Source organism: Sinocyclocheilus rhinocerous, unplaced genomic scaffold (genome assembly GCF_001515625.1).
Source record: "Sinocyclocheilus rhinocerous isolate Xijiao unplaced genomic scaffold, SAMN03320098_v1.1 scaffold2720, whole genome shotgun sequence".
In the NCBI taxonomy this organism is placed as follows: Eukaryota; Metazoa; Chordata; class Actinopteri; order Cypriniformes; family Cyprinidae; genus Sinocyclocheilus; species Sinocyclocheilus rhinocerous.
This window is the reverse complement of record NW_015630098.1, coordinates 17,103-42,218: the sequence shown is the minus strand read 5'-3', so window position 1 is coordinate 42,218 and position 25,116 is coordinate 17,103. Positions and strand designations below refer to the sequence as shown.

The following is a 25,116-nucleotide window of genomic DNA, read 5'->3' as shown; positions in this document are numbered from 1 at the left end:
ATATATATATATAATGTGTGTGTTCTGGTCACCTCTGCTCTAGCTCTGCATGTACAGTAGCGATGAGCATGCCTGTCTGCACATCTGTAACCGCCAAACACGAATCCTCCCCAACACTCAGTATATGTCTGCTGTCTGAACACAGAAACAAAATTTTATAAAATGACCCTTCAAAACAACAACAACAAAAAAAAAGTGACAGAGTCACAGAGACCTTGATAAATTTTCTAAAGTAAATAAATATACATTACACACACTCACCAGGACTGAAGGCCACCTGATTAATCTTTCCAGAATGGCAGGTCAGCTGATTTAGTGGGAGAGGGTTGGCAATGTCCCAAAGAGTGAGTGTTCCTTCTTTAGTACCCGTTGCCAAAAGTGTGCCAGCTGGGCTGAGATCTAAAGTATTAACCTGTAAATCAACTACATGTCAACTAATTCTCAGAGTAGACTGTTAGGGTAGGTTTAGGGTTAGTAGAATAAGTTGACAAAGAAAGTGTTAGAACATATTAAGCAGACAGTCTACTAATACTCTACTAACTGCTAGTTGACATGTAGTTGCAAAGTTACTTACTGTTAATAGAATGTCTAAAGTGGACTATCGAAATAAAGTGTTAGCCAAATTTGTGTTGGATATTAGAATAAGTCAAAAATCTTGTACACCTCACATGAAGAGTGCAATCTATGCGGGTTTCTGCCTATATAGAGTATTTAAAATCACTAAAGTCACTCCATTTCAGTCAGGATGCAGACTTAAGCCTTGTTCACACCAACATGAGTGACAATGACCGTTGGTCAGACCAGGGGTGTGTTTCCCAAAAGCAACTATGGTCACAAGTTCCATCATTACCAACAGAGTTCAACAGAAATTACCATAGTTGACTAACGCTGCTTTTGGGAAACGAACCCTGGTAAGACTCACTCTGCTCACTGGTGTGTGTTTACCTGAGTGAGCAGCAGGTATCTTGTGGATGACTTTACTACTAAGGAGGTCCCATACACTGAGATCTCCTGACATACCTCCAGACAACACAGTGTTACCATCCCAGCAGAGACACCTAAAAGAAGGAAAGTGATCTTTGGCTTAGAAAATATAGGAATTTCTGCATGTTTGTTCCTTCTTTAGTACCCGTTGCCAAAAGTGTGCCAGCTGGGCTGAGATCTAAAGTATTAACCTGTAAATACAAATGTATATACAATATACAAATTAGATAAATGTTAAAATTTTAGACAAAATAATATAAAGGCACTTTTCCTCAATATGGCACAAATAGCATCAGTGCACTCATAAATGTACAATTGCACAACTCTGCATGTTCTTTAGTGAGAGAACTATTATATATGCCACATTCAACCATAAGATTACAGAATTATATAACAGAGGAGGATTGAAATCTGCTAAAACTGACACTCAATTAATTATGGAAACATTATTTATGACGTATTATATTTTAATCTCTTATTTTCATTTTGTTTATAACCCTAAATAACTTACACTATTAAAAAAACGAAACTCTTCTAAAATTGTGGCATGGACATCATTTAGACACTTTGTATAGCATAAGACAAGCAAAAAATCTCCCATTTTCTCTATGTTTACATACTGAATTTGTCAAGCTCAACCAATTAACTCTGTTACCCAAGATCTTGTAATGTAACGAAATATAAATCAAACAATAACATTTTAGCTAAATTTATGGGAAATGTATAGCAATAACTAACCAAAATCTGGTCCAACCTAGCTAGCAACTACTGAGTGATCGCTTAAATTGGGCAAAATATGAAATCTTTTTGTAGCTTGAATAAAGTTATATAGCGAAATCTAATAATATTGATAACCCTTTCTATTCCAGTTTGCACTGTTTTTGACTGGCTTTAGTCAACTGTGCATCGTGGCTAGATGTCTCTGCTACAATTTGTCATACAGTCTGACATAAACATTGTACATCTGCCTTGCCTACAATCTGTCAAGGAATTATCTTAAAAAAAAAAAAAAAAAAACTACTACAGTGTATAGCAGGTTTAAGAGACTTAAGATTTTTTATTTGAAAAACTAAAGAGACTAAACTTTTACACCTCTATTCTGAAAAGTGCCAAAAGTGAATAATCAGCTGTTCGACACATTTGTCTATATTGCAGTTTTTTTTTTTAAGGATTCCTCAGCACCAACCCCGGCCTCATGTTCAAATTCAGCAAGCAGGTCAAATCGAGTCCTTTTATTACTTGAGATGTCATCTGCTACACATTTCCAAATCTGTTCAAGTAAAACAGAGAAAGTAGGAAGTCAATTGAAACAGAAGGTGATTTACATATAAAAATTATTTGTTTTGAAGTATCTTTAATCATTAGAACCATATAAATGGAAGGTAAATTAGAATATGCCACTATAATTTTTTTGTAAGATGTCACAAAAGTTCTTCAATATTCACAAAGAACATCAAGATCTTAGTGAAATCAGCCAATTTTCTTTTTTTTTCTCTTTTTTTCTAGTTCACCAAAAAAAAAAAAAAAGTTACAAAAAAAAAACAAAGTTTTATTTTAAACATTTAGCATCACGTAAACAAGGTGTTCTTGGGAACTATACAGTACATTCAGCTTTGCTCGTAGAGTTAAAACTAAGTTCAGATTTATCCATCCATAAATGTTTTGCAAGAAAGCAAACTTGGCTGGACTAATTAAGAATACCTTCACAGTAGAATCCCAAGATGCTGTGTATAGTTTGTCATCCCTCCAGCAAATATGACTAACTGCATCATCATGACCCATCAAAGTGTCTTGTCTTCTTCCATATGCTACTGAATAAAAATATCTACAGGAAACAAGAAAGGGATCAAAGAGTAGGTGAACAGAAAAAAAGGGAGGAAGACTGATAAAAATGAGAGAAATTAAGAAATGTGTTCAATTGATGACAAGATTTATAGGGATATGATTGTGGTTACTATATAAATGCTTACACATTGTTGTCCCAGGAGGAGCACACAACGATCTTATCATCAGGCAGCATCAGACAGGAGGACAGTGCCTTAAGGGTCATTTGAGAAAAAAAAAAGTTTTATAATGAGGTAATATAAGCTTTTATCTAACCTGGCCATGGTATACAGGTTAAATAAACATATTTGGACACTTAAATTACAAAATATGTTACACTTCTATAAAAGTTTTTTTTTTTTACATAAATTTTCCACTTCCCACTCACTGGGGAATAAAACCACCTTGGTTCACGAAAAAAAAGACAAACAAAAACAAAACAAAATCAACAACAACAAAAGCTCCACATATGACAAAAATCACACAAATCTACACCATTCACATATTCTGGCCTGGAACACCACAAAAAACAGACAAGTAACGTGTTACAGACAGCAAAACGTCCCAATGAAGTTAAACTAAATAGTAGCATTCTTCGATTACTGCTTGGCCAATCAAATTAGAGCAGTGGTATTCAGTCCTGGGGACCCACCATTCTGGACATTTTGTATGTCTCTTATTTATGTGCAAAACATCATAAAATCTCACTGAGATGATACCAAGTGACCAGACAATATTGTACCAGAAGAATAGTGTGAGGAAAATTTTTTTATTATCAAAAAATCCCACCACTCACTGGTGTGTCCCGGTTGCACTCAAAAATCTTCATTCTATTCACTCTATTCATTCACAAAGAGAGAATGATATATAACACTTTGGTAACACTTTACAATAAGGTTTCATTTGTTAACATTAACTATATTAGTTAAAAACTAATTGTTTAATTTGTTGTATAATGCAATTAAATAGACAGATTTTTTTAAAGTGCGGCTTAAGTTCAAATACCTTTTGGGGCCACTGTGTTTACTACAATCTCTAGAATGGTTACCATGTTGGCCTGACAGTGATTCAGCTAAAATATTAGTGTCTGAGACACTGTGAGCACGGAGACTGTAGTGTGCACAGCAAATTTTTAAATGCTTAGCTTAAATATGTAATATTAATTAAATAATGCTCATTAATGGCTGCTGAGATACCGGATACCCGGAAACAGCAGTCCTTACGTCATACTTAGAAGACAGATTTTTTTTAAGTGCGGCTTAAGTTCAAATACCTTTTGGGGCCACTGTGTTTACTACAATCTCTAGAATGGTTACCATGTTCGAGAAGGACACGCTTCTTTGCAGTCCATTTTCTTTTGAGAACATCTTCAATGTAGAGTCTACGTGAGGATAAAGGACATGTTAACTAATACTTCCTGTGAGAGGTGATTATTTAATCATTTATGTTCTGAGGAATCAATCTCAGCTAATTTATGGGAATCTGTCATAGACTAATGAGACTAAATAACTGATGAATTCCTAACCTTGAGAAGTTGAGAAGATGGAATCCCCACCGAGGGTCACAGCAATGCCTGTTACTGCTCTGCGGAACCAAAATAATAGGATCAAAAGTAAATTTAAAAACACAATACTAATCTTTGCTTTCAAACAAGCAATTATACAGATAAGGTACTCAACAGATACTCACTCTTTGTGTATTTTGTGGCAAGACTGCAATGCAAGTTTGTTCATGTTGCTCCAGGCCATTTTCTTACTCTCCTCAGTGAGGTCCTCAAATGACTCCATACTAGGAGACGCTACACAAAACATCCATCAAATACTGTGAGGCCATCCTTCTGAAAAATGTGGGCAATCTGGTTTATTGCTAATTTAAAGGGGTCATGAATTGCATTATTTTATAATGTTTTCTGAGGTGCACTTGTAGTAGGATTTAACATCAAAAATTGACACAATTTACAAAGAAAATGACATTTTCAATCTCTAATTTGCATAATCATGGATTCACATATACTAACAGAAGTCAGGGTGTATAGTTGTATTCAAGCCATTTTCAGGCATGAAAAAATAATTTTCATGAGGTGAAAAAAAACATTTAAATATGTCATTTTGATGATCAAATTTGAGTTCTAAGGGACAGCAGAGGGAATTTAAGACTTCAATATAAATTCCCACTTCTATGATTGGACACTTGCTTGGCATTTTCCTGCTTTTTTCTTATGAGTCCATTCTTTTTTAATTTTTGTATTATGTTTACTTAAAACAATGATTTGGCAATCCTCATGTATTATTGTGCTACTTTGTGCAAATATATAGGCTAAGTCTCCTGACAATTCTCTCCCAAGTTGTTCCATTGTTGTCAGCACTATGTCTAATGATGATTCAATGGCCTATGTAACACTTTAAATTGTTCAAATGTTTTGGTTCAGCATCTTGGATTATATGACATTATCATACGTGTAGTATTAATGCAATATTGATATTTAATTTTTTTAATATTGTGACTATTGTCAATACCGCAACACCTCTTATATAAACAAAATCAGTGCATAATTGTACAGTACAATAGCAAAACAACATGTGCTCTTTCCCATTGAGGCTATCTACATTATATGCAGTCAAAGCATATGTCCTAAGCTATCTGGATCCACGGGACCATTCCAGCTTTGCATGCTGGGAAACAGAAGCTTTCGGTTGGATAAAGTGCATTTCCAGTGGCACATTAGGCTGGAAAGAATGTTGTTTGATTACAAAAGAGAAAGCAAGCATCGAGCCATTTCCCTGATGAACAGCTGGAAATTTGTTTGTAGCGAGTAGTTTAAGAATAGTTTAGGTCTTGTTCAGACTGTCAGTCCAAATCTACAGTGATTCAGCTAAAATATTAGTGTCTGAGACACTGTGAGCACGGAGACTGTAGTGTGCACAGCAAATTTTTAAATGCTTAGCTTAAATATGTAATATTAATTAAATAATGCTCATTAATGGCTGCTGAGATACCGGATACCCGGAAACAGCAGTCCTTACGTCATACTTAGAAAGAGGATTCTCCCGAAGCCGTCAAACTGACGTCATCAGAGCAAGAACGCCATTCCAGAGCGGAAGTGAATTTTCAGTTTTTGATTAAAGATTACGATGGCTGACAATTTTTTCCCAGTGTATGAGCATCGAGCCATTTCCCTGATGAACAGCTGGAAATTTGTTTGTAGCGAGTAGTTTAAGAATAGTTTAGGTCTTGTTCAGACTGTCAGTCCAAATCTGATTATTTGTGTATCCGATTGGAATCTGATTTAAGTGATTGACTGTCCACACTGTGTATCGCAACTGTTCAGATCCAATTTGTGTGTCCCGTGGCACTCTTTTGTTTAACTGAATATCTGCATTGGTTTCTATGGCAATGACGTTGCTTTGGTATGCCCAGTACAGATGTTGTCGTACAACATGACAACATGTTGCGGTCACGCTGGAGTGATTTAAGAGCCATATATGTTAGGCCTATTTATTTAGATAATGGAACATCAGATGGCTTTGACCTGTAATGACTGTACAATGTAGTCATGCAGTTAGGCAGACTAGGATATTTATATGCACAAATCAGACAAATATCCCATTCCAAAACATTTCTAGCACAAACTTACATTGTAAAGAAATTAAAGGGGTCATATGATGCTGCTAAAAAGAACATTATTTTGTGTATTTGGTGTAATGAAATGTGTTTATGCGGTTTAAATTAAAAAAAAAACGGTAACACTTTACTTGAAGGGGTGTGCATAAGACTGACATGACACCTTCATAATCATGACATGACACATGAGGCCTCTCTGGACGCCGTCCGGTTTGATGGCAATGAAGGTGCGCTCTGTTTTGGCAGCCATAGTTCTGAGACACACAAGAAACACTGCTTTCATGACACTGGTTATACAAATGAGGGTCTGAAGCATCTGAAGGAAGGCCGTCAAACTGACGTCATCAGAGCAAGAACGCCATTCCAGAGCGGAAGTGAATTTTCAGTTTTTGATTAAAGATTACGATGGCTGACAATTTTTTCCCAGTGTATGGACTTGCACGGTTCAATTGTTCACCACAAGACTAGTAATGTGCACTAAAAAGTAAGTAGGGTCATTTTTGATTTCATGACGACTAATCATTTTCAATACCACTGGCAAAACTAACAAATACTGTTTACTGCCATATTAAAATATCTATATTTTAAATTTTTTTTTGTACATCCATTTTTTCAAGGCAATCATTATTTCAAGCTTTGAAATTGGTTTAATCCAAGTCTTCTAAAAAGACACATTCGGTATATATGGTGAACAGATTTTAATATAGGCTTTTATTTACATACATATAAATATTGATCAATTACCATTACAAAAATCTCAATCTTAAACATTTGGTCATTCTGTGTATTTGTGTCTTTAAAATAGGGTAACTTGCAAAAGCTTACAGCACAAGGAAGCTTGATTTCAAATTTGATTTCAAACTGAATTGAATTTGCAAAAAAAGACAAGTACACATTCAGTAATAAAATGATCAAACAAATTCTAAAACTCAATTCAGTTGAGGTATCCGAAATATGACAACACTGAATTTTTATAAGCAGTGATGTAAGAGCCATATATGTTAGGCCTATTTATTTAGATTGTAATTGACAGGAGGCGGATGCGTGTCAAACTCACTGTCGGAGAGGAGAGAGAGACGCAGCTTGGAAAAGCGGCAGCTTTTCCCGGTTCAGATATCAGGGCTTATATTGGTCCGTTTACGGTCGGATATCTTTATTGGCTACTGAAGTGCCGTCAAAGGTTTGAATATCAATTCAAATTGTGGGCATACTCCGTTACTTTTAAATCATAGTTCGTTACTAAGTAGATTATTTTGCTTCATTTGTACTTAAGTACAAGTAAAAGTACAGCTTTAAAAATATACTCAAAAAAGTAGAAGTACCCGAAAAAACGACTTAATTACAGTAACGTGAGTAGTTGTAATTGGTTACCTCCACCACTGCGCTGGATTACATTACGTCTTATGCAGAGGCAGAAACATAGGAAACTGGAATTCTATGCTGCCGTCTTTGTCAGTCTCAAAACTCAAAGAGGTGTGTAGACCAGCAGTATATTATTTTCTGCTTGACTTGCATTCGCAACAAAACAGCCTTGTTTCTGCAAAGAAATTCAGCATGTTTTCTACAAACAATGTCTAACGTGTTTAAATTTTACGTAGCGTGAGAAAATGACATGGGCAAAAAAGCTATTTGTATTTGTTTAAGTCTTATTAGTTAATGATAATATTGTGTGTGCGTGTGTGTGTGAGAGAGAGAGAGAGAGAGAATTATGTATGTTTGTGTTAATTGTTTGAGAAATAAATTTGCTTGGTTTTTAATTTGAGTCGTAACTTAATAACCATGGGAAAATGTGGGCCTCAAGGCCATATCAGTTGAAAACCATTGCAATGGAGCATGCTAACTGTGCACACTGTACATACTAGGGGTGTGCAGCGGAGCCAGTATTTGTATTTGTATCTGTAACAATCACAAAATTATTTGTATCTGTATTCGGATAAAAACAGAAGTAGGCGGGGCTTGAACCGGAAGTTCGTACAGTTACTTGAGAACCGTTATGTCTATGGTTTTACAGCCTTTTTCATAGTTATCCCTGAACAAATGTGTCATGTTTAACTCAAATAATTTTCTTATGGATTATAACATTTATTTGATTTAAAGTCGGAGCCGATACACTTGTATAGGCAGTGCTTCGAGATGTACGATTTATTTATCGGATCACGAAAGGTCCCCAAGCTGGGACTCGAACTTGCGTCACCCGAAGCACAACTGCACAAGGTTTAAATCATTGTGGAATCACAGTAGAATGTGTATGATGTAGTATTTTGGTTCATATTGCTCTTGCCAAGCTCTGAGTTCCAAGAGATACACAAAGAGGCAACAGCAATATGGTTGTTTGATTTGTGCTCATTTCATTCATAAAGTTTACATTCATTCACTTCACACATTCATTATTGCGTAGTGACTTTAGAGCTTTTATGTATAATATTGCGCTGATCCCCTGGCTCACCTGTTATCAAGCAAACACCGGGAGTGACAGTGCCAGCCTCAGTCGAATATTATTCAGCAGAATTATTCGTTATCCGTTATTTGTTTTGAAGCCATAATCCGTGCCTTTCCGAATAAGGTATTCGGCTTCAGGCACACCCCTAGTGCAATACTTTAATGTGAAAATTGAACTGAAGCAAACACAATTAACACAGTACTTGTGTGTTACTGTTGTACCTGGTGAGAGCTCACTGCTGCTGAGGCTGGGGGTTGCTGACAGGTTGTGGATGCGTGGAGTGATCCTCTGAGGATGAGGAGTGACAAAGAGTTGCCGTGGCGTTTGTCCAAACTCCAATATCTGAGTTAGCATGGCTATTTTCTGATCTGGGTCCTCAATACTGCAGAAACACAGACATACACACTGACAAATGTACACTGACAAATATAAAACACATAAAAATTGGATCAAAAAGATATTCAGGCAGTCAAGTATGAGCTATTTAACTAGAGAGATATTTTAATTTAATGAAGTTTACCTATCGCAGTCAACTCCTCCCTCATATGTTACTGGATGGAAAACTATAATATAGTAGACATCATTGTATTTACTCATAATAAAATAATATAAATAACATACTAATCCTTCATACTTTGAACACAGTTTTATAATTGAATATTTGACTGATGCCAATCTGCGTTTGTCTATTTTACCATTATGGGCTGCCACAGCTTCACTTCCTCTCTGTTTGTAGCCAAAAACCAGATCAATCCACTCATGCAGGTGTTCAGACACATACTGACTCTCCAATGCTAAACGCATTTTCTCCAAGAAGTCATCTGGATCTGCATATGTACACAAAACAGAGAAATGTGAACAAAACAACATATTGTAAAGTGTTACAAAGAAATTATGGTGAAAGCCAGGATAAGACGTGATCTCATACATAGATCTCTGAAGCAGAACTGGTCGGATAGATAATTTTACAGTCTCTGCACTGGCTACCTATTAAGTTCCGTATCAGTTTGCTATAAGTTTCGTTGCGTCATATAATAATTGCTGTTAATAGTGTTCATCGTCTGTTTGATTACGTCTTTAATTGATTTTTCCATACATTTCTGCCATATGTACATTGACTGACAGTCACCACTGATACGCTACCACTAAATATTGTAGAAACTTAATTTGCTGTAAAGTTGCTTTGCAATGATTTATATCGTGAAAAGCGCTGTACAAATAAACTTGAATTGAATAGTGGCGTTTATTTGCACATGCCACCTGAATTTCATTCATCAGCTATGTAACTGGAGTCTTTACTAATGAGCTGTTGAGTTGAATCATGCGTGTTTGATTAGGAAGACTAAAATGTGCAGTGTTGGGGGTTCTCCAGGACCCGGATTGGGAACCACTGAGGTAGAGGATGCAGCAAGTTGACGCAAACTGCCATAATGCAGGGCATCATTTTTTTCCACACTGTTTTTCATACAATTAAATGAAAATCATGCTCATCTTTGTGTGAATTTTATTCAATTATCTTTTAACCAATTCATTGCAACGTTTTTTCAACTGATTTGTAGAAATAAATCAGACTTGACAATTTTGAAACAGACCAATACACAAGCTGAACCAACCATTTCACAACTTCCACTGTTGTTTAAGGCACAAAATGAGGACGTGAAATAACTTTTTTTAATGAAATTTAAATTGAAATGCCCTTTTCTCATGTTTTTAAAGGTTAGAGAGAACAAAAGTGAGAAGGACATAAGAAAGAATGTGCACCTGATGCCCAAGGAGGAAGTTCAACTTTTTCAACTCTGCCTCCTCCCTGCCTTCTGCCCAAATTCAAACCAAGCAGATTCTTCAGAAAGCTACTATCACTTCCATAGAACTCAGGAATCAGCTGTAAATACACAGATAAAAACACACCAAGTACTTTATTGCATGACCTACATTTGGACCGGTTCACAAAATAGTCAATTTCAGCGCACTGAATTATAATTTTTTTTTAAACCCGGTATTGCAATAAGGCAGGACACTGCATTTGTAAAACTTACCTCTTTGAAATCCGTGCCTCCCTCTAAACAATTCTTCCACGTCTCACCAACACTGTATACACAAATGCACATTAATGTAAACAAATATTTTTCAGTATATGCGTGTTTGTGTGCATCAAATACCTGTTGAACATTCTGTCTGCATGATCAAATCGTCCATTCTGTAGGCAAAGCATGTGCTCTGGAGCTTCAGGAAGGCAAACGATATGTCATCAAATGCTGCAGAGTCCAAAGCTATCACTAAGGGCATTTTCTAACCTACAGATTGCATGCTTGTTCTGAAACAGGGACATAAATCATTATAATGTTGTGTTTTCTCCTTCATTTTGCATTTACAAGGCAACATTTCAGTGTTCAAAGTTTATGCAAGTCACATGTGAGGAAAACCATCCTTTCATTACCTGTCCAAATCGGTATTCAGAGGTCATCCATTAATAAATGAAACTCAAACTTTATTTTGGAAACTACTTCTGTCTGAATAGTGCTACAGAAGCATAAAGCTGAAACAATTTTTAATTAATTAATCAGATTTTCGAATTAGTCAAAAAGACAATGAAAAAAAAATGATAATGATAAGGGTTACTGTGAAAGATGCATTAAAAAAGCACTTAAGCAATGGCAGAGAAAGAGAGACAGAAAAATAGATTCTTACCAACTCTGACAAGGTAGAAAAGCACATATCCAGGTGATGAATAATGACTGCCATACATAAAACGAGGCTCAGGCATGTCTCTGTAGCGTTCCTGTAGCACACACACACACACACACGACAAAAACAAATCATACACACCATTTTTATATGATAAGTAACATCTGAATATAAAAAAGGCTGTCTGTGATTACTAGATTTTTTACCAGTAATCTCTCAAGTCTTTCTGTGTTCAAAGCTCCAATTGGTTTACTGAGATCTCGAAATGAAGCAGGGTTCAGCAAGTCTGAAAAAAAAATATTTTTCAGTATAAGTGTGTGATGTGTGTTCTCAGGATTGTGTCTGTTAGAGAGAGACTGACCCAGCTCTGTGCTGCTGTAGTCACTGATGACCCAGGGGAACACTGGATACTGGGAAAGGTCATTCACACTGCGGTCTGCTAAATTGTTTAGATGAAGTAGGTACTGATAGTTGGAGATGTGACCTCTCTGCCACTGCAGCATGTAGCTCTCTGCTGTGCACTCCACTATATGGTTTTCTACATCAAACATACACACGGATCTTCAGTAAATACAATGTGTTCTTACTGGAATGTACATACTTACAAATTCAGTTTGTTCTGGACCCTGCTGGAAAACCAAGAACATGGCTTTGCTTTTTGGAACATGGTTGTTGGTAGCTGGTTTTACACGTTTTTTTAAAGTCAGTCTGTGAGAACAGGTCCCACTTCTGCTCCTGGAGACCAACTTCATGCTCTGTTCAAGTCATACTTACAAGTTAAATAACAGGAATTCCACAACAATAATTAAGGGGGGATTTTCTTTGACTCCCAAGTTCCAACCTTCTGAGTTGGGGTTGTGTCAAATAAAGTCAATGAATGTTCACGGTACTCTTTAGTTTGTCAACATTTTGTGCACTATTGGAGAAGAAAAATCACTAATGGTTGGTCTGAGGTGACAGGCTTATGCAACCAAACTACAATTACAGTACAAAATACATCTCAGTGTTTCAACCATAAAGGTGTTTTACTACCCAATGCTCAAATGATGGTGTATAAAGAAACACAAAACAAACAGCTACTGTTAGCTTTGTAGTTTGGACCAGCTAATGAGCATAAATGGCCAGCGCTGGACCAGAGTAAAACTAAGACCAGCTACAGTACCATAGGTAGAGGCTTCAGCTGATTTTCCAGCAGGAGACAGCTTTTCTTCACCTGAAGTTAAACCTTTATATATACAGGATAATACTGTTATCCTTTATATGTGACCTTTATATATAGATAATACAGACAGGGCTGGCTGTCACACTTTTTACTCCAAATATTTTAGTTAGGTTATTTAGGTTTATTTGGCTATTAAAAAAAAACACTACTAAATAATTTATGTTATTGCTCAGCTTTTTGGAATGTAATATAAGTAAAACAGCCAGTTATCACTACATTGGAATATAAATATAATGCATTTAAAACGTGTTACATGCTATTTAATAGCTTTTCAGCAAAATTTAAGATGCAAAACAAAACATACAATTCACGAAACAGCAAAAATGGAACAGTTGACAAAAAATATCAAATCACTATTTTAATATAATTACAATCCATTTTTTATTAAAATGTGGTTTTATGTTCACTACTGTTTAACCAACAACTGTTTCAGAAATATGATAATCTTGCATTTTTATATATACACAACATAATACTACTGCTAAACACCCCTATATTTACAGAAATACAGCCCATGTGACAACTTCCCAATGAACCCATGATTAACATACAAAAAAGCCTACCAAGGAAAGTTGCAATGTAGTAGTAAAGCTCATCTCTTTCTTTAGTACTGTAGAACTTTAGGTAGATATCAGAGCACAAATCATTCTCTGTGCAAAACACCTCAAGGCCCTTAACACACACACAAACACACACACACACACACAGTAAGTACACATAAATCCACATATGAATACGTCTCTGCAAATTATTTCCTTATTTTGTGTGTAAATACCATAACAGACACAAAACTAGAGAACAATTAAAGTGAAAAACCATCACATAAACACTCACCAAAGGCCTCAGCCCATGTCTCCGTTTGTAGATGCGTCTTACACTATGTAACCCAATCTGCACCACTGAATCCTTTTAGAAATACAGAAACACACATAAGAACCCCAGTGAAGGAACTGCATATTTGATAAAATTATATATGCCAAAGAAAGCATGGCTCGCACAAAAACTCACAGGATAGCTGTTCATGGGCTGGAAGTAAAGATTGCAATCAGTGATGCAAACGTGACCAGCATTTGTCACCAAAGGAGAAACCATTTCTGCCACACACTCCATGTGAGGGATTTCTGTTACATGCTGAAAACTGCACACACAAACATTATAATTAATCCATCTTTCTACTAGACCACAATTTAGAAATACAGAAGTTTGGGGTCTGTTATCTGAACACTGTAACCTAATAATATACTATTGTTCAATTTTATTTTTTTTTTGAAAGAAGTCTTATATGCTCACGAAGGCTGCATTTATTTTGGTTAAAAAAAATATGATATTACTACAATTTAAATGTTGGTAATACTTTCTATGAAGCCCGTATTTATAATACATTATAAGGGTATTCTTAAGGCATTATAATGAATGCATAATGAATTATAAAAAAACGTTATAATATGTTGTATCAGTTTTAATATATTATAATATTTACTTATTTGTGGTTATAGCTTTTAAGAGTATGATGATTTATAACACAATGAACACGTTGCATCCAACACTTTATTTTGATGGTCAACCAACAGATAAACTGACTATAAGTGTCTTTGCAAGTACGTCAACTTATTCTACCATACTAGATTCTACCATTCTTGAGCATGCTAATACTCTAATGAGAGTTAGTTGGCATGTAGTTGCAAAGTTGCTTATAGTCGATTGATTAAGGGGACCATCAAAATAAAATGTAATCATATAAAACATTGCATTTTTTTCAGTTGGAGTATAAAGCTCACATCAATTAATTAACATTAGCTCCACAGGAAACACTCAACATCTAACCACTCACAAACTGTAGTAAGATACTGTGCAGATCTTAAATAAACAATGTCAAGATATGATACAATCCATTATTCTGTAAATTAAGTAGATTTAATATGGTGTTGTGTGTTATAAATAATCATACTCTTAAACTTAAACCACAAATACATAAGTATTATGATGTATTATAACTGTTGTTATGATTATTCATGAGTTGATATAACATATTATAAGTTTTTTTATAATGCATTATGCATTCATTATAATGCCTTAAGAATACCCTTATAATGTATTATAAATACGGGCTTCATAGAAAGTGTTACCCAAATGTTTTCTGTTTTTTTATATATAAAAATTTTATTTATTCCTGTGATGGCAAGGATGAATTTTCAGCAGCCATTACTTCAGACTTTAATGTCACATGCTCCTTCAGAAATCATTCTAATAAGCTGATTTGGCACTTAAGAAATATTATTATTATCAATGTTGAAAACTGTTGTACCACTTAATTTTATGGAAACCAGAATACTTTGAATAGAAAGTTCAAAAAACAGCATTTATTTGAAACTAGGGATGTAACGATTCACTAAACTCTCGATTTGATTTCACTATTTGATTTTCTCACGATTTTTTTCACAAAATGAGATTGAAGACATTATACAGTAGCCTGAGGGTGCTTTCACACCTGGCCCGTTGTTTCGGAACCTGGCGCGTTTCCCCCCTTAGCAGGGCTCTACAGTCCGACCATTTCCGTCGCATTTGCGACTGAAAACTACTGCATGCGACTATGAAATAATATTTAGGAGCACGACTGACCCGCTCAGCATATTTGTGTTTGCGCTGAGGGAGCTTCAAAGGTTCTAACGTACTTACGTGTTTCTGCAGCGTTGAGTAATGTATCACAGACCTATCCTCTCATTATAACAAAGAAAGTGTTGACAGGGTGTAAATAAGATATTCATTGTGCAGTGTAGGGAGCTTCGTCGATTATAATGGAGTTTTGTGAGATCGCGATGAACTAAGACGAGTGACAGATTTGAATGATCATTAAGGGAGTTTGCAAATGTGATACTGATGTAATACAACAGTTCATTAAACAAGAAGTTAATATTAAGTGACTTATATTGTCTGACAACAACACAATTGCCTTATTTTGCTCTATTTCGTCAACGAAAATAGAAACAAAGTAAGTAACAGCTGAGCCGCTGCGCATCTCCACTCAAACACGGCGGTGTTTCGTTTATGAATGAACTGCGTTTTTAAATGAATCTAGTGAGCCAATGATTCAATTACCCATTCATAAACACAGTCACGTACTTTCACGTACTTCAGCCATTCGAAGGAATCAATTGAATGAATGATTGTGATAAAATCAGTGACTTGCCTGCTGCCAGTTTTAGTTTAATTTTTAAAGTATCTTTTCTGTTATTTAAATCATTTAATATTTCTATATTTAAAATTTTATATTTAAAACATTAACCTCAACATGAATTTAATTGCACTCATGCGACCTCTGAGCCTCATTAAATGTCTGAAAATACACCTACAAGCCACTTGTGTGTTCTTCTGTGCCAACTCTGTAGCACAAATTTATTTCTTAAATACTGATTTCATTTGATTGGTAACTTATTCTTATTCTACTTCTTATTCTACTTGTTTTTATTCTGTTGTTTTAATTAGAAATGCTAAAGCTTCTAAATATATTTTTTTGAATTTGACAAAAGATGAAAAATGCCATTACAAAGGTAAAAACTAAATTCCCTGTAAATCACTCTAAGGAGTCAAATATCACCTCGTAATGAAATATCACCTCAATTTTTTAATTGAGATTTTTTTAGATTTGAAAAGGGAGGAAGAAAAAGTTCGGCAAAAGACGGGATCGAACCAAAAAGTTCAAAAAGCCAACGACAAGCGCTTATCCATCTGCGCCACTGGAGCTGATCATTTACAGCCACTTTTAACAATGTAAATAGACACCCCGTATTTTTTATTCCATAGTAAGGGCAATTCATACAATACATTTAAACTGAGCTACTTTAATACCATCTCCGAACTTTCTACCAGGACTCTGCTGTTCTTCGGCTGGTTCTTCCCTGTATACGTTGATTGACAGATGTCTCGTCCAGTCAGCGGTGAGTAATCCCAAACCAATGGCGCTGTCTCAAACTATACCTACCTCTTCCGGTTTGTCTGATTTGTCGTTGTGTTTTCTGACTTGTTATAATGTTTTCTGAATTGTTGTTGTGTTTTCTGAATTGTTATTATGTTTTTTAGACTTGCATTTGCGTTTGTAATTTGCTATTTTGTTTTCAGAATTGTGATTTGCTTTGCACTTCTCGGCCACCGTACAATCCGATCTAACGGACCAACGAACCAGGCAATATCACAATGTATAATGGGTAATTACGTAAATTCCGTGAAAAGCATTAGCTTTGTTGTTTTGCTAATACTTCAAAACATGGGCGTCGGAAGCAAAATAAATGTGGATGGGTCCTCCCCCAGAAATAAATTACTGGAGTATATGCCATTTTCTGTAGTGTGGTGCCTTTTAATTAACAGTGTCTATTTACACAAAGTGCAAATAGGCCGCCTGATTGGCAGACTATTTACTTCACCTCCGCTCACTAACGTGACAACATTACAAAAGACAGCTGTTCAGCAACATTTCCAGTGGTGTAAGTGGTAACGCGGGTTGCGTAGTGTTTTTGATGCAAGCGACCCGAGTTCGCGTCCGCCTTTTTGCCGAAATCGTTCTTCTCCCTTTTAACATCTCATATCACATCAGAAAGGCCTTTTTTTTTCAATAAAAATAAAATCGAAAAGTTGAAATAAAGTATCAGGTAGGGTTAGGTGTATCTGAGCAGCAGATGCTGATGCTTTGTTTACTTTGCTGTGTGGCGGGAGTGCAGCAGGACATCTCATATCACATCGGAAAGGCTTTTGTTTTCAATAAAAATAAAAATCAAGGAAATAATCGAAAAGTTGAAATAAAGTATCAGGTAGGGTTAGGTGTATCTGAGCAGCAGATGTTGATGCTTTGTTTACTTTGCTGTGTGGCGGGAGTGCAGCAGGCGTGAGTAGTGAAAACACAGAATGGAGTTTAATTTATATGGACTCTGAATGAGCCGAATGGAATGGATTTGAGGAAGCAGCAGCGTGGAATTCACGGCTGTAGCTAAATGGAGTTTAATTTATTAGGGCATTCATCATGTGGAATGGATTTGACTGATGGCGCTCTGAAAAGTACACATATTCGCTGAATTAGAGATGGTAAAAGTGGGTGGGTCCAATATCATTGGTCTTCAAAAGTGGGTGGGTCTGTCCCACCCTCATTCAATGGTTCCGACGCCCATGCTTCAAGATGAACCTGTGAATGTCTGTGGGACATCCTCGCCATTCAAAATCAAAGCGCACTTTTTCATTTTATAATGCCGTCTTATTGCTCTTCTTCCTAGTATGTGAATTTTAAAAATGTTTTCCCGATGAATCCTGGACTGGATTTGACTGATGGCGCTCTGAAAAGTACACATATTCGCTGAATTAGAGATGGTAAAAGTGGGTGGGTCCAATATCATTGGTCTTCAAAAGTGGGTGGGTCTGTCCCACCCTCATTCAATGGTTCCGACGCCCATGCTTCAAGATGAACCTGTGAATGTCTGTGGGACATCTTCGCCATTCAAAATCAAAGCGCACTTTTTCATTTTATAATGCCGTCTTATTGCTCTTCTTCCTAGTATGTGAATTTTAAAAATGTTTTCCCGATGAATCCTGGACTCCTGCTCAAAGTGATAAATTAATATAACGACATCTACAAAACAAACAAAAAAACAATAAGCCCGCGAAGCTGTTGTCGTTCCAACCTGACATGACAGCTGTGACAGCTAAGTGGAGTCCCGGAAAATAAACCGTGAAACTTTGACCAATGAGAGAACAGTTTACTCGCGCATGACTTGTATTAACAAATTTGGTCCGTTTAGAAACATTGCTGTGTGAAAGCGTACCGCACCAAGAATAAAAAGCAACATTCATTGTAATCATTTTAATCCCTGTTTCGGAACAAAGCAATCGATCTACAGGTATGAAAGCACCCTAAATGAAAAGGTGTCGTTTTATTAGGCTATTGCTGCACGTTTCTTTGTGAAATTTGAAATATAACAAAACTAAATTTACATTTTAAAGGGGTCATAATGATGCTGCTAAAAAGAACATTATTTTATGTATTTGGTGCAATGAAATGTGTTTATGGTTAAAAAAACACATTATTTTCCACATACTGTACACTATTGTACATGTGACGACCCCGGGCTGGACTCCGCTTCGTCCACGGTGAAAGCCGATCCGGTGACCCACAGCGCGAAGTTTGTATTTCCTCAGCGGCCAGCACGGATCAGCTCTAGGCATGAGGAAGCAGATATCGTCCTCTTTTGGAAGGCCAAACAAAGTAGTTCGCTTTCACAAGAGTGAACAAACTAAGGCTTTGTGTGCTCTTTCCATTTAAAATTAGAGGCAACCACTGGATTTTAATCATGATCCAACGAAGATGCAGCATACATGCAGCATGAGTAGTTTTTAATCTAAATTAGACTATAATTTCGAAATTTGAAGCAAAAACAGAATGGTCTGACTTTAGTTTTGTGAAACTACAATACATAAAACATATCTGAACGAAACAGCAGACGAGCTGAATGAGACGCATATTCACTCTGACAGCAGGTGTCGCTTATGAACAGCAATGATACAGTGTTTCCTGGGTTACTGCTGTAAACAAAGCAGAGCTGCGCCTATGAACACTACTTTAATATGCATACTGCATAGAGACCAAAGAAGAAATATTTTGAAAGACCAAAAAGAAAATACCACATACTTTTCTAAAGACAGTCAGTTCCCCTCAGAGATACATTCATATAAACTCCTACTCCAATTGCATCACGATTTGTTTGGCATCTCAACCGATTTGAATCGTCACATTATTTGAATCAATTTTCGACCGGCTCGCGGTTAATTGTTAAATCCCTATTTGAAACGTAAGTATTTTGTGACATTATATGTCTTTACTTTCACTTTTTGATCAATTTAATGCATACTTGTGAATAAAAACATGAATTTTTTCTTTAAAAAAAAAAAAAAAAAAAAAAAAAAAAAAACCTATTACTGATCACAAACTTTTGAACAGTAGTGTATGTACTGCTTATGTACTATTGTATGCGGTGTGAAACTGAGATCATCATTCATCAACATGAATATGATACTTGTTGGTTCTTACCTGTTCTTATCAAAACATGTTCTTGCTAACCTGGACTGCAATATAGCTGCAACCTTCAGCAGAAAAACAGATCAAACAAAGATCACAAATAAATCTTCAAAAAGGGAAGCAAATGATTATTAATGGAAATTTGTTTCATTTTACTAACCATTGCTGCCTGGTCACCCTGCTTATCCAGACAAGATGCTCTGTGTAACTATAAAAGTTGCCAAATTATTTAAACAAACGAGATGAAAGTCACAATGCAAATTCAGAAATCTCAAAGAAAAGGAGGGAGGGAGCCAAACCTGTAATAACATCTGAACAACATCCTCTGTTTTTCCGGGTGCCTCCAATTGGAATGTGACCTTTATCTCTCCCTAACATGCATCAATTAATGAATACATAAAAAATTAATAAATATTATGTCTTGAAATTTGCCAAAACTCTAAGAGGGAATAAACAACAGATGAAAATATCAACACTAATTATTTGTTCCACACCCACTTCACATCTATCTTGGACAGAGACAGAAAAAAAATGAACTCACCCTTTCATATTTATATGGAGCAACCACACTTTCTTCTTTAATTAGATAAATCTGAGAAACAATTTTTTTTATAAAACTTGAAACTACAGCTATTAAAGAATTAAGAGGAACTGTGTGCGAGGCACACTCACCTGCTTGGTTTCTATAAGAATACAGGCAGGTTTACTTCTGCACACACATAAAAAAGGAATTGAGAAAGAAAATAATTATAAATATCTCCATGCAAAATTACACTAAACTCAAACACATCAAACAAAACAAATGATTTATGTGAACATTAATCATTAGTATTACTCTATAAATGGGTTGTGGACCGTTTTCTCCACTGTTGCTATTCCTTTGCAGCCTTTCAGAGGAATCTGCATGAAACACATTTTCTTATTGTAGAACAAGAAAAACAGCAACTAAGTCTGGTGATAATATGAAAATAATACCTTTAAAATAGGCTTAACAGCATCATCAGGTTCGAAAATGACTGATTTGGAACAGATTTTTAGCGAGCCACTAGTTTGTCTGTGTATAAAAAGAGATATTACAGAGACATCAAATGTTATATTTGTTCAGTGGCAAATTCTGAATCATACAGACGAGGGGACTAGAACGTAGCATAAAAGTCATATTATACTACCATCATACTACATACTATGATGCTTACTGTCATTTTCACTCTTGTTTTCCATGGAGAGAAAAATCTGACAAAATGAGGGTGAGTAAATGATGACAGAAGTTCCATTTTTGGTTGAACTATTCTTATAAACTAACTAATGTGTGAACTGAGAAAAAAAAAATCAATGAATTAGGAAATATGCCTTCACAGACAAGGATTCAAGGAATCATCCATAAAAACACATCCTGCTATACACACAATATCTTATCGTTTCAAAAATAAACATGATGCTAGTGAATCACGCTCAGTCTCTAGTATGTTGTCACTGTTTTGGCAGATGCACACCTGTGACACTATGGAGTGTACAAACGAGTGTAGGTAAACATATCAACAAAGTTATTTTTGCAACAACTCCAGCTCTCTGATGTGCGATGTGTCCAAATACCTTGCCTCATTTAATTCACTCCTTGCTGATATAGTGCATGTAACTGCCATGCACTGTACAGAGATCATAAATGAGTGAACAAGTAAACGATTTCAGACACATCAAGAGGGTCAACAAGAGTCGATTCCTGTTTTACAGTTGACCCTGACACAAGAGCTATTCAGAGTCAAGGAATCAACTTTTTTTGGAGTCGACTCCCCATCACTAGACAAACATATAGCCAAGCAATTCGGTGTCATATTCTGAAAACCTCTTGCATTTCCCTAATAAATTATTCAAGATCAGTTATTCAGTTAGTAAGCTCACCTGTTTGCCACCGGACCTCTGCTGGTCAGATTATATGCAGTGTGCTGTTCAAAATAATGTTCCTCCAGATCCAGCAACAGCAGCGAAAATCTGCACATAAACATGAACAAATGGCAAATGTTTAAACGGTAGCGGGTTGCAGCAGGACAGGAAATAACGGAACACAAAATATTGAGAACTTTACAAATGAATTTAATATTAATTACACAGTACAATGCACAGTTTGTCCACAGTGATACATTTCTAAAGGAATGTGTAAAAGTTCCTGAAAGTCCCTAATGGGATCAAATAAGATGTAATCTAATCTTTATTAAAACCCCTACTTCTTGTTTTACAATGTGTACTGAGTTCATTACACAATGTGTAAGGAGTTTTAAAAATGTGAAAAGTTTACTTTAAATGATCTTTTGGTGTTTTGCAGGTATTTTATGATGCCGCTGGAATTGTATCCCGTCTTACTGGCAAATGTGTTTTAAGATCTCATTTTTGTTTTGTGTTGGAATCCTATAAGAAAACTCTCATTAGGCTCTTTTAAAGGGATAGTCCATCCATTAACCTCATCCCATCCCAGATGTATGAAAAGCACTTTCTTCAGTGGAACACAAACAAATAGTTTTAGAAAAAAATCTTTCCATTTCTGTGAGTCCACAAAATGCAAGAGAATTGTTGCCCAAATGTTTATAAATGCTTCATATACCAAACAAAATGATCATGATGGTATTGGTAACCCATACAAAGCCAGAGGATAAAGTGAAACAACAGGTGTGTGAGAAAAATATTAATATTTTAAACTACAAACCATCACTTCTGGCTAACTGTTTTTCTAAATGATGATAGAATTTTCATTTTTGGGTAAAGTATCCCTCTGGTTTCAAATTATAAAGAAAAATTCAGTGAGCTTCAGTGTACACTCAGTAAAGGTCTGTTCACACCAAGGACAATAATCAGAAAAGATATGTTGCAAAAGAGCAAGGAAGTTAATGTTTTTTTATCTAAAGATTACGAGGACACTTTAAAAAAAAATGATGTGAGAGATAAATAATTTATAATAAACACTGCAACATCCTATAAATAAATAAATAAGAATTGTCCATTTTGATTTCACAGTGACTTAAAGTAAAGTGGCCTGGGCACTGCCTGAAGGAGCTATATATTGTAACGTTAAACAAATTAATAAATGTTAATAAAGTCAACTGTATGACAGAGCTGGTCATGTGACATCAACAGCCCTCATATATGTTAGTGCAATCATATTTATTTTAAAACGGCAAAAAAAAATGAGTTCATTTCTAAATTAGGTCAAAACAAAAACGTATTGCGATTACAATGCGATTGAGAGTCTTAACATTAATGCTACAAGGGGAATGTTCACACGCATAAGACAAACAAAGAGACTGGGAATTATATTCTCTCCATATACAAATCACCCGATGCTAGGAAAATGTTAATTAAGGTAAAAATAAAAGTATTCACAAGAAAAGCTTAAATATGCAACATAAATGCTACACGTAACAACACTGGTGTTTGATGTGTTTACTGGCCTATGAGGATGATCCAGCGAGCTAAAGTGTCCAAACAGGCTTGAAGTCAGAGTCCTACGGGACGGATCCGTGTAGAATGCCGGGCTAAACAATGTGTCAGTTAAAATGTGAAAGCACAATACCGTTCTTTGCTGCGATCCTTCTTCGTAATGAAAGCCATGATGGATCAGTGCCTGCTGCAGAGATGTAAACACGGAAGTCCTCTGAAAAGGAAGAACCAGCTGATCGATTCTCACGCGTGGACACATTCTGGCGCTCATGTCTCTGTCATGCTGCAGTGGAGAAATAACCATTTACGTTTTTTTGAATTTGTGTTTGTACATTCATATTCTGTTGACGGGACCAAATGTAAAATTCTACTTATAAAAACTAATCCCGGTCCTTGATTATGATTGGCTGAGCCACGTGACCTCACTGTTGTGTTTATTTTATGAAACAAAAGAAAAAGAAAAAAAAAACCTTGCCAAGTAAATGTAGTAACCTTTTTATGAAAGCAATAATCCCTGTGATGTTATTTACTGTGATTTCAAAACAGCTTTGTTTTGTTTTTTAAAGGCCCCTTAGCGGTTCTAAAATTCTTGTAAACCACGGCTTCTTCTGATCATAAAATGCATAGCTATAGATAAAAATATATATTTCTTTTTCTCTTTTTCCTTCCACTGTAGAAAAATTAAGGCAAACGAAATTGCAGTAGGCTACTACATTTGAATTTGAACCTACTTCATAAGCTTTAAAAAGTATCATGGGTCTCCAAACCGTGCTCCTGGAGAGCTGCTGTGCTGTCCAGCAGATTTCAACTCCAACCCCAATCAAACACACCTGAACCAGCTAATCAAGGTGATCAGGGCTATTTGATAATTAGAGATGGGTGTGTTGGAGCAGGGTTGGAACTGAAGTCTGCAGGACGGTAGCTCTCCAGGAGCAGGGTTGGAGATTCCTGTTCTTTAGAGTATAAACACAGGTGTCCATCGGGTAGTATGAATGAAATTCTGACGTACAACATGCGCCATGCTGTTACTGTCACCTGACCTACCTGCGTCAGTTGCGTCACTGCACTGCCATTTATAAATTATCTCCCGTGGACTCATGGGACATACTACACTTTTGGCATACTGTTTTTAGCATATTATATAATAGGAAAGTATTCGATTTCAGTCACAGCAAAAGTAGAAATAGCAATGTGATTGATGACTGTAACAAAGTTCGTAGTCACGGGAAGAAGACTTTAATAATAAACAAACACAAAATGAAAGTAAAGCGGCAGCCCCTCGCGGACGACTGCACACAAAACACAAAATAAACTCCAGGCCTGGTCCTCTCTCGTCCAACACGGTCGTCACTCCCCACACACTTATTATTGAAATGTTACTTAACATCTTAGGGGGGTCAAAGGGGATTGGCTGACAAAGAAGTTTGGTAATTCATTCTGTTTGGTATGTGTGGATTGCACTGTAAATGTGCATTTTAATGTGTTTGAAAGACAAAATCCTTACAAAGACACATAATACATGGTTAAATGACTGAGTGATAATTCAAATAATATTTAAAATGTGTTTGCCAGGAGTTGATTAGAAATGCAATTTTGGAGAAAAAAAGTAGACAGCAAACAGATACTTCTGGCATCTCTGTGTTATTGGTCAGTGACACATCCATTTTGATGCTAACGCTCCTTGCGATGAGTAGGCTTGACATCCTAAGATGGGGATACAAGTCAGAGAAACATTTATTAGACCTATGGAGAGTACAACAGGAAAAAGAAAGGAATCTCTCACAATTAAATCAAATCTTAAAACTTACTTGAATTAGAGAGGAGTGTGGCGTTTTCATCTGAATGTAGATGACCAAA

The 25,116-nt window shown here is 35.9% G+C and overlaps 1 protein-coding gene across 1 annotated transcript; it reads right to left on the bottom strand.

The window, feature by feature from the left end:
* Positions 1-2,981: 2,981 nt before the first annotated feature.
* LOC107739938 (protein FAN-like) lies at positions 2,982-24,027 on the bottom strand. Its single transcript, XM_016552188.1, has 27 exons — positions 23,991-24,027; positions 23,393-23,542; positions 21,730-21,819; positions 20,806-20,884; positions 20,666-20,730; positions 20,503-20,539; positions 20,372-20,422; positions 20,130-20,201; positions 19,991-20,038; positions 19,843-19,895; positions 13,785-13,914; positions 13,611-13,682; positions 13,340-13,448; positions 11,916-12,092; positions 11,761-11,840; positions 11,558-11,648; positions 11,029-11,092; positions 10,906-10,957; positions 10,631-10,751; positions 9,565-9,696; positions 9,390-9,432; positions 9,091-9,251; positions 4,498-4,606; positions 4,334-4,392; positions 4,082-4,189; positions 3,605-3,647; positions 2,982-3,022 (listed from the first exon to the last, which is right to left on the bottom strand). Exons 2-26 carry the CDS (start codon positions 23,428-23,430, stop codon positions 3,643-3,645), a joined length of 2,046 nt encoding a protein of 681 aa, XP_016407674.1. The 5' UTR covers positions 23,431-23,542; positions 23,991-24,027; the 3' UTR covers positions 2,982-3,022; positions 3,605-3,642.
* Positions 24,028-25,116: the final 1,089 nt, after the last annotated feature.

What these genes read in the sequence shown, in the direction of transcription:
- LOC107739938 (XM_016552188.1), bottom strand. Translation starts at nt 23,430, where the DNA reads ATGGCTTTCATTACGAAGAAGGATCGCAGCAAAGAACG. An exon ending in TTTCTACCTTGTCAGAGTTG is followed by an intron (nt 11,093 to 11,557) that starts GTAAGAATCTAT and finishes GCCTTCCTGAAG; the next exon opens with CTCCAGAGCACATGCTTTGC. An exon ending in GAGGCACGGATTTCAAAGAG is followed by an intron (nt 10,752 to 10,905) that starts GTAAGTTTTACA and finishes GTGTATTTACAG; the next exon opens with CTGATTCCTGAGTTCTATGG.